Genomic DNA, 11,190 nt, shown 5'->3' with positions numbered 1-11,190 from the left:
TGTTAGAACAGTTCTATGTCTTTTATTGTTTTGATATATAGTAATAGATTGAAACCAAAAGGGCAGTGCTACTCTTGATTTATTGTGGTGTAGTCTGCCACCTTGTGGATTATCAGGACAATGATTTTATCAAAGCTGTTTGGTACAGTACATTCATTTGTTAGGAATGAGTGAGTGGATCAATGAATACACAACGTTTTCACAAACATTTAGCTTACATTTTTATTATTTAAAAATTAACGTTATGTCTAAGATAAATGTGTGATAATTACAGAATAACAATTGATGATGAAAACACAAAATCACCTAGAATTTGCTTGCACAGAAGTTTTAAATTACCATACCGTATGTATTGTATTTTTGGTGTTTTGTGTTTTTAAGCAGGTGATAGTTTGATGCGTCCCATGTACAGTAAGATCCTACATTAGTGTGCAGGTGGCAAATCTATGGCATCAACGTCATTGGGCTGGTAGGTGCCCGTTTGGGAACTGCTAGTTTGAATCCCAGAGGTGTGATCAGACATCGGTATGCCAGCACACATAGCACAGGAGATGCTTCGGTTCTGAGAGAACATCAAGCTAAAAGCATTGCTCCAGTGTTGCCTTAGTACGACTGCTGTATATCCAAAGAGAACTAGGATAGTAATAACTGCCAGGGTATTGGCTGCACTAAAGTACAATATGATAGTTTGAGGCTCAGGCCCTGATGTTTCTTCAGCCTTTGTGATTATACCAAGACAGAGGTCACGAGAAGCTACATGGCAGACTCGTTCATGCACTACACTTTCCACACACACAAAGTATGCCGTTGAAGGTCGCAGTTCACCAAGATTACAAACCGTGCCCTGTTTGACATTGACAAAACGACTGAAGCTAGCACTTATCCTAAACTGGTCATACATGACCCTGAAGTACACATTTTGGCTGTCAGTTTTGGACAAACTCCATTCTATAACAGCAGAGCTGGAGGTAACTGTCCGTGCCGATACTTTGATAATGACCACCTGATTGTAAAGACATGCATCATTGACTGTGATATCCTTAGTGAAAGGACCTTTGGTTGGGGTTGTGGTTTGGGCAGGTTTTAATACAGATGCTATATATCTGGTGGGCAGTATTCTAACTCCTGATTGATTTTGGTATTGCTGTGACTCTGAAGTGTCACGCTTGTGTGCGTTTTTGATGATCACCTCAGGAGCAGTCATGTCCTCCCCTCTGTGTGTCTGTTTGTCTTCACTGTTGACAATGTTTTGCTGTGACAGCCATGTTCCATTGGCAAAGAGGATTGTTTGGGAATTGACATGGGGGAGTGCATGACTGCACATTCTGTCTGTGCTTTGGATCAATGCGCTTCTTATGGCAACCAGGTATTGCCCTCTTAGGGTTTCAGGTTGAGAGCATCTCACAAACACATGGAGAAGTCTGTTTGCGCCTGATTCAAGCCATCTTTTTAAGCAAAGGATTCTGCAGTCGCAGTCCCATGGGTTCTCATTCATGTTCAGATATGACAGCTGAGAGCCGCTTCCAAATGCCCTTGGACTTAAGTGGGAGAGTTTGTTGCGGTTCAGTTTCAGGACCCTTAGATGTGTTAAACCCACAAACGCAGAATCCTCGATGGTGGAGATTAAATTGTCACTGAGTTCAATCTCCCTGATGTGAATACAGTGACTGAATGCATGCGTTTCAATTTTCAAGATATGATTTCCATTCAGCTTCAACACCTCCAGTTTTGATAACTTGTTGAAAGTGTGTGGGTCAATCTCAGAAAGCATATTATTGCTCAAAGACAGTTCCTTTAATCCCACCTGGGATTTGAAGTGTGTATTTTTGATGTGCATGATGAAATTATCACCCAGCAGGAGATCTGACAGCGATGAAAGCGGTTTAAAAACACTGTCTGGAAAGCATGACAAATTGTTTCCCGAGAGATTCAGCTCATGTAAATGTCCAAGTCCTTTAAATGTATTCTTTGACATTGACTTGATTTGATTATTTTCCATGTATAAGGTCTCAAGCGATCTTAGTCCAAGAAAGAGGACTTGATGTAACATTGTAAGAGCATTGCCACTGAGCCTGAGTGTTTTGAGATTAAACAATCCATCAAACGCACCCATCTTTATAACACACAGTTGGTTTTCATGTAAATCCAAAGACAGCAGACTTGACAGTCCTTTAAAGGTCTGACTCTCAAGTGAAGAGATGTTGTTATATCCCAGATGAAGTTCTGTTAGGCCACTCAGAGAAGTGAATGACCGATGATTGATGAAGCAGATTGAATTGAACCGAAGGTCCAAACTGGTCAGATTTGGGTAGTGTAGAAATGCTTGAGGTTCAACAGTGGTAATGGAGTTACCAGCCAAACTCAAGTGTTTTGCAGATGAATCTGAGCCATGAACCTGGGGTACACTGGTAAATCCATTATCTGAGCAAAATATCTCCTTATCATAGCACTTACAGAATGCAGGGCACAGAGTAGATGATGATGTTCGTAGGAAAATAGCTAGAATCAAAATCCTCTCCATTTCCATGTGTCCTTTATTAAATCCTATGGTGAAACTCTGTTGTTGTATGATGCAATAGAGAAAAGTACCTATGATTATCTGCTAAACAGGAAAAAGCAGTGAACAAGGCATTTCCTGTTATTTTCTCTTTTTTTCTTGTTGATTCCTGTAAACAAATACATGTCCCCTGAGACATTCTGTAGAGAGGTACAATTATGTTTCTTGTGATACACAACTTGTTTCACCAATGATCATGTCCTCCTACAAGATACCTGTTATAGAGCATAGATATATGAAAAAAATTCACATAGCAGTAACCATCTCCCACAACTCTATGTTGCTAGACAAAAAAGTGGACCTATGCTTAATTTGAAAGTTATTATGGATAGATAGTTAGGGTTAGGGTTGTTGTCACAAAATAGCAGTATATATATCCCATAATTTAACCCTTGCCATATATATAACCATATTCTGTGTGCATTTTTCATTTTCAGATGATTACCGTTATCTTATTGCCAGTTTACTGTTATTTCCAGATTTATTAACAGACATAAATACATAGTATGTGTATTACCTTATACAGGGCTATTTTGTTCAGAAGTTTTCTCACCCATACAAATGTTAACTTTAAACGCGTTTTTCCTTATAATCATCATCTCCTTCCCCGCAACATCATCTCGGGGTTCCCATGGTGACAGGGAGAAGGAGACTGCCTCTTGGACTCGGTACCAAAACGACAGATTCTGTAGGATGAACTCATTCTAACAAAATTATAGCTCGTAAAGTTTGATTCTGGTTAGCTAATAGGGCCATGTCGCTTTGTATCTTTTTTTTTTTTTTTCATAATTATTTTCTCTCCGGTTCGTTCATTGGTTGTGGCGCTTGAAGAATGCATCACTGTCAACTTAGGCTTTAGCACATGTCCAGTTGTATCTAGTACGCTCGATAATACTGAAACAAATTCCATGTGGTCGCATTGGAGGTGTTCGACACCTGTGCAGTTCTGCAAGTGTACTGTGTTTAGATGTCATGTCAAGATATGACACTTGTATTGTTGATCTAGCCAACACCGGGGCTATAGGTAACTCTAGGCGTGCTGTCTCTATAGTCTTTTCATCTAGCTGCGATGACCTAGCGGTACTTCTGTGAAATAACCTCTAGCAACCCATAAACATCCTTTTCAATGATTAAATGCATTTAAATTATTGTATTTTAGGTAATCACTGTAGTTAGAAACAATACGTATAAGTACATAGGCTACATATACCTATTTAATCTCAAACTATACTTTGAAATAATGTTAAAGGGAATTTGAGTCAGCAGCAGAATCTAGAGGGAACCACTAGAGGGAACTCTTTCATCAAACAACATTTTTTTTAAATTATTTTGTGACATTTTCTTCACTAGGCATTGGGGTATTTTGAGGCTGGTCTGGGGATGATAAATATATTTTCTTTTGTTTCACACACACACACACACACACACACACACACACACACACACACACACACACACACACACACACACACACACACACAACACAACACAACACAACACAACACACACACACACACACACACACACCTTGAATGTGTTGTATTCTGATTAATGTTACATTATATGAACCTATTCCAGGCAATGATGAGTACAATGTGGAAGTCTTACTGTAAAATATGGACCACTTTACTTGTTCACTTCTAGAGACCTACATGAAAAGGGGCTGCCCATTGCTTTCCTTGTGACTGTTACTCTGCACCAGTGTACCAGTTTCAGCAGGAGGCGCCATCTCATCACCAAGTAATTGAGTGTTTTCATGAGCCCTCTCCTTAGGACACACTGTATCTAACTACAGGAATGCCTATGCATAATGGGTCTCAAAATGTCTAACTAAGATCAATTTGATAAGGATCACCATTTTGGGGGAGGATTACAGACTTCCTCCACTTAGCTATTGAAAATATATGAGACTTACAGAAATGTGAGATGAATCTGAGTCTTGGCTAAATGTTTTTTTCTGCAGCACACACAGCTAATATTGCCCTCTGAGGACAACAACAAGCCCTTACAGAGCCATACCATCACAGCAGCTCCGATTTGGGCCAGCTTTGATAAGCACATGATCAGAGAGGGTTGAATTGTAAATGTTAATATGTAGGTCACACATCGCTTGTGAATAACAATTACTGGCTTTTTCCCCAAGCTGCTTTTCAAAGTCTAGCATTGGCTAGATTCTTTCAGTGTTGTTTTTAGATGTAATTATAGAATATATCAACAAAAACAACACAACACACGCTTTCTTGCCAGCCTCCCCTTCCCCCAAATGTAGATTATTAATTCTGATTGTTATATTAATTAAAAACCTTGAGGTAATGGTTGTGCATTATTCATTTTATAATGATGTGAATCTTAATTCGCTGGAGGCTGCATCTCTAAAAGCTGAGAGCATCCATGCCTAGCGCTCACTTGTCAGGTTCTCCGGCATTGTAGGGAGGAGGAACCGTCTTCTTCAGGCACAGCTGTTTCTACTGTGGTGAAGATGGAGAACGGAACGGGAGAGATCCACTCACTCGTTCTATTTGCCAACCACCCACACAGTGGTGGAAAGCAAGCAGCCTACAGCAGAAACACAAAATGTATTAATAAAAATTACACATTGAGTTATTTGTGGATGTGTTGAATTCAGAATTAGGCAAAGTCAGCATCAGCAGAAACTAAACAGAGGAGGAACATAACAGATCTCTATGCAGATCTCTCTTTCTGTCTTTGCCCCCCATACAAGTGAGTGGAATGTTAATGTAGTGCTGATCTGCTGACAGAGAGAAGGCTGCTCCTGCTGTTCCTGTAATTCGACAGGTATTACACCATGGCCCTCAGCAGTCTGCCTCAGCAGATTGGCCGCGCACTTAATTAGGCAAGGATTAGGGGCCAAACGGCCTCATTTACGTGAATTGTATCATAAATACAAGCTGGCTGCCTCATTTTTGAGGGAACGTTAAAGGTAAGTATTAAGAAGCTTTGGGCTGCTCCGTGAAGAAGAGATGCTGCAGGCTTTTGGTTTTAGGTTCTTCACACCAGGAAGCCCTATCCCCTCAGGGGGAATGAGCTGTGTTTTTTTGCACCAGCTTTAACCCTTTTTAATCCGTGATGCCAAGATGAAACGGCTTGATTTACATTTAATTCAGAATATGTAAATCTGCCAGTAGTGTCCCGATCCAGACCTTCAGTACAAGACACAATGCCCCTCGCTGATAGCCTCTATTGTCATTGAAATTTGGTGAATACATGTTTTTTCATATTTCTCCCCATCCATATATCATTGCTGATGAGCTGTATTTTCCTCCAGATTACCTACAGATAGCCACTCATTATTTTCAGTCGGTTCTAAGGGCATATTGTCATCCCTCTCCTCCTGATTGGAGGGTGACTGGGCAAGGCTTTTGTCACCCAGGACATGCATCTATTTAATAGTATTACCCAGGGTGTATCAACGCCAAGCCGACCAGCAGAGGCAATCCCCATTGGACACATGCCCTGCCAACCCTTCCCCAGGGTGTACTATCCCTGACCTGGTGCATTGGCAGACACCAGACACAGATACACAGCCTTCTCCAACATTACCATGATGTTCTGGCATAGGAGAGAGAAGCACCTCTGAGTTGTACCCTCAACATCATCAAACGTAACACTCTTACTAACACTTTGTCAAGATGTGCAGATATTTTTGCATTGGTAGAATCTAGAATATCTCCCTCCCCACATTGGCATCAAGAGAGGGGACAGAAGCTAAATCTGCCCTCAGGCCTTCAGTTTTGTCCAGACCCCTTAAGTACCTAGTGGGATCCATTATTATACCTAATTAGCCCAGATGCCCGTGTTCTTAAGGTCCTCATTCAGTGTCTCCTCAGTAGATTAAATGCTGTTTTTAGATATTGCTTGTATTTTTTCTCTGCACTAAAGACAGACAGAAATGGATTCATACTGTAGATGATTATGCATCAATTATCTTTTTCTTTTGCAACGACATGTGCGCTGCATTTATAGATGGTCTTATAATTGACAATTCTGACGACCCTTTGCTCTCACATGCTTACATGAGGGATATTTGAGTAAAGTGCTGATTAGTGCAAAGCCATATTGATTGGCCAGATACTTTAGCAAATTCATGAGAATCTAAGTATTGATTTTGCAGTGTATTGCATAGTAAGTGACAAAATGTATAATAGATAAAGTAAATGACATCTTTTGAGGGATTTAAATTTAGATTCCAATCTAAAAGTAATACATTTTTTGTTATTGAGTGTCAAACCTCCTTCTCAATACATACTATTATGATTATATTCTATTGTACTGCATTATCAAAAATGTATGATGTTATTACTGTGTTATTAACTTTCTCATAATCACGGTAAATGTTTGCCAATATTTTTTTTCTCTCAGCTCTTCACTTTCTTTGCAGAACCTTGTATATTCATTATTATTGTTTGCATTGTTTGCAATGTTTTTGTCTAATGTGGACCTTGAAGATGTGATCTTGTTGATCACATTATTATGTATTATTATATTATAATGATTCTCTCAAACTAATTGGTTGAACGCTGATATGATGCCATCATTTAGTTCCCTTTGGTTCGGTATTTCATCTCTCACACAGAAGACATTTCAAGATTAAAACTATGAACGTTAGAGGACCTCTTCTTGAGGTTTCTCTATATTAGAGAAATCTATGTTAGACAGAGATGTTTTTTTTGTTGAAAATGCCGAGATTTTATACGGCAGATACTACAAGGCCTAATTTCATACATAAAACAGCACTTTTGACCTCTGTAAGAAGCCTGTAAACCACCAGCATGGTCTTGACATTGACACGCATTATTGTGATGTCCCTCCTCCCCCCTTCTGCTGCCTGCTCTGGCCATTGTTACTGATTGCTCCTATATCATTGCAGGCACAGTTGCTTTGATTTATTGGCTCTGCAGCAGTCTGGATTCCCCTCATTAGCTTGTTCATTACCCTGTCGGTCATTTCATCGCCATGCCATATTGTACATCCAGGGGTTTTATCGAGCTGGCCGTGCATGTGATAGATACCTCCTTCTCACATTTTTGATCCATTGATTTTAATTACACACTGTGGTCTAACACGGCAAAATGACTGACGTAGAAGTGGATTTTTTTCCCACTGATAGCATACCCTACCCATATATAATGTGTGCGTCCAAATAGTAGGGTTTTATTCTGAGGCTTCTATTCTACCAAGGGTTTGTTTGTTTATTGTTAACACAGCCTAGTGAACCCCTCCCCACCCCCACCCCCACCCCCACCCCCCCAAAATCCCATCCACCATAAACAGCCAAGTCGATCCCTCTCAATATTCATTTAGCTAATCGTTTACAGTATGGACTCGGGGGAGGGTTTTTTGCCTGATGTGAATACAAAGCAAGCAGCTTTCAATACATCTGCAAATGACCCAATGGCTGTTTAATCTGGCCCTGCTCTCTATTCATAGAGCTCTCTGATTATCAACAGCAACACTCAGCCAGCCATTTCAAGGTTAAATGCAAGGTCCTGCAGGCTTTGTCTACATCATACTATCGCAGTGGTCCTCATCTTACACTTATGAATCTTATATGAAGCTCAGTTCTATTTCTATGAAGAGCTGTCATACTGTATTATGCTGTAGTGTTCTCTCACTGACCCTTCACTGTTGACCAGACAGTGTTAATGGATTCAGTTCACTTTCTGCTGAATGCCAGTGTTATGTGAGATCAGTTGCTTATGATGCATATTAGTAATGTGATCATTCAGTTCTATTTGAGGGTCTCTCAGATAGGGAAAAAATGCAATTATTTGCTTGTGGCTATTTAGATACAGTGGTTTCTACATGGGAGAATGTTGAATATCTAACATTGTCAAAGGTTCTTATACAGTATAAGAGGGAGACCTGGCTTTCAAAGCTGCAGAATGTTGTTTTGTCAAAGGCTGTTACACAGTATGTGAGTCAGATGAATGCGTCAGTATGTGACGACAACCTCCTCCTCCTCATCTATTTTTGGAGGTAGTATTTGTTGAAGAGAGGGGCTTTGGGATGAAAAGGGGTTAGTTGCACAAGCAACCTATTGCTTTGACGTTCCAACTTTTTCATTTCTGCGCCACTCTATAAATCCATAAAGTGGATTTAGAAGCAGAATTACCCTGATGTGGATTTTGGAAATTTGTTCAAGATGCACACAATTTGATAGTATTAGTTCTGTCTGGGTGAGCACTCGGTCCCAGTCCCAATTTCTCCAACAATTAAGCCGGCGTTGTGCTTGGAGAACTTAATGGGATTAGAGAAAGGGCTGCTAACCCAGGATTTAACTATCAAATGTTTAATATGAGCGCTGAGTTAATGAGGGCTCCTCTCATCGCACATGAAGGGAGCGCGACTTTTGTGTTCTTTAGACGACGCCAGGGACTGTGGGGTCACTGCCTTTACTGCCTCTATTAAAGTCTGCCGTATGCTTCCCTTGCTGCTAGACTGGATTATAGGTTTCACATGGGGCTCCATAGCCTCTTACAACTTCTCTTGGCCCTCTCATACATTGAGGACCTATAATTCCACAGTGCTAAGAGAGAGTTTATTTTTACGATCCTGAGGCCCCCTAGCTGTGCCGGATGAGAGCTTGTGTCCTTATATGGAACGTCAGAACTGACGTCTTATTCCATGCTCTAAAAGGGTAAATAAATTAGTTCTACTCCATGTCACACCAAAACCAATGAGGTATGAGGATCAGCCTCAACAAGTGAATGACAGTTTGATTGTACTCAGTTACAATACAGGTTGCTTGAGTTGAATGTAGTGTACTGTAGATCACTGCGATTGTTTTGAGGATTGCCACTAATGTGGTGTATTTATTTGCTTTGTAGCTGCAGTTTGTGCTCTGGGTCATCTGAGATGTACACATGAGGGTCAACAAAAGTATCAGATTACAATATTGATCAGTCTTAAGAGGGAGCTATTATCCCCATTGGCTGAGTGTAATGTCTAAGAAACATGATATACATGCTGCAGTGGAAACCTCAAATGGAAAGGGTTGCATTTTACTGATATTTTCCACCGCTGTAAGATAGAACACACCGGGCCTCAGGGAGAGAGGAAGTCATTCTTTCTCAGGCCAGACAACGCATGAGTGCATTTGCCAAGGAAGTGCCTCATCCCATTCCCTCTCTGTGGTGACAGAAGGCATAGTCGCTGAAATTGACTGATCTCCTTTTTTTTGGTCTCCATCGTCTCAAGGTATGGTGTCCCTCTTCTTGACCTAGCTTTGAAAACTCGAAACATGTATGCCTACCATGACAGGAAGCACATTGTGGGTGCACCATCAACCCCATCTTTGAGCATATGGGTTCCACCACACTCAGCAGGGAGCCAGAGCTGCGGAGGCACGTGTCCGTCCTCAGAGAGCCCCTGGATGGGAAGTTGCCCATGGGAGAGGAGGCCAGTGTGGAGGAGAGGGTGAGGAATTGTTTCATCTTCTAAGTACCATCTTCATTAGTGTACAGATCCACTGTATGTGCTCCACTTTATCCCTCATTACCAAAAGCTAATGAATTCAGGAAAAGGCTAATTAGTCTGGCCTTTAAATATCCCTCCCCTGGTTGTGTGAAGTTATCAAGTATAGTGCAAGTGTGAGTGGTTCACACAGCCTGTCGTTAGGTAGAATACTTTGAATGTTGTTTTGTATGCTGTGAATGGACTTTTTTTTGGTCAAACTTTAGCTTTTGACGCCCTAATTACTCTGTACATTGTATTAATGTTTGAGATGTTACATGTTTTTACATAATAATTCACCCACTGCTTTGTGGTATAAGAGTAATGTAATGCGATGTGATCCCTTATTTTCATATACTTTCAGATGCAGACATGCAATAACTACTTCAACAAGTGGACTGACTCTGTTGAGTCGGTTGCAGTTTACTGTATGAGACTTGGTTTGAAAACAAACTAACCTTTTACTGTGTATGACTGAGAAAGTGTACAGTTGGCTCAGAAAGTTGGATGTCAGCTGCAGGCTGATTCCCCTGTGATAACCTGCTCTCTGAGAGCGTCTTTTGTTTTAAGTGGCGCCAGAAAGATGGTACAGTATATCTTCAAATACGGTGGTAACCTCTATGCTTCTTCTGGAATCAAATGACTGATGTTGGGAGGGTGCATGGAGAATGGATTTGTTATGAAAATAGCAAGAAAGCACAGGCATATTAGGTCACTATGGTCTATCCTCTTCTTCTTTTCCCTGTATGGTTTTCAAGTATTTGTTTGGACAAAAAATTACATACTGTGTCTCCTGGCGCTTAGCAATCACGACTTTGGCAAGAGCAATTACTGATATGGTAATTGTAAGGAGAGATTAGAGGATTGCTTACTTCTGCTCATTGTATGGTACAGAGAAGAATAGGAATTAAATGTAGATACAATATTTGGTTTACAGACAAAGACATAGTCTTAGTCCTGTGCACCATTTTATTTCCCTATGCTTCTATTCCTCCAGCCTCAATCAATGGTCAAGATTGTAATCTAGTGGTGATTGCTGCCACTGATCAGAAGATGCAGCTGCTCTTCTGTCCTGTCTGCCAATGAATTAATCAAGACAACAAAGGCAATCTGATCACTGTTTTAACATCCAGCCATTAAACAAAGTAATGAGTAATTAG

At 40.6% G+C, this 11,190-nt stretch overlaps 1 protein-coding gene across 1 annotated transcript; it reads right to left on the bottom strand.

The window, feature by feature from the left end:
- Positions 1–267: 267 nt before the first annotated feature.
- Positions 268–1,982, bottom strand: LOC310812739 (TLR4 interactor with leucine rich repeats-like). The gene has a single exon (XM_083681430.1). It carries the CDS (start codon positions 1,973–1,975, stop codon positions 425–427), a length of 1,551 nt encoding a protein of 516 aa, XP_083537556.1. The 5' UTR covers positions 1,976–1,982; the 3' UTR covers positions 268–424.
- Between the last annotated feature and the right edge of the window lie 9,208 nt (positions 1,983–11,190).

This window comes from Argentina silus, assembly GCF_951799395.1.
Source record: "Argentina silus genome assembly, chromosome: 12".
NCBI lineage: Eukaryota > Metazoa > Chordata > Actinopteri > Argentiniformes > Argentinidae > Argentina > Argentina silus.
Note: the sequence above shows the minus strand (reverse complement) of the source record. Positions and strands in the feature narration are given on the sequence as shown.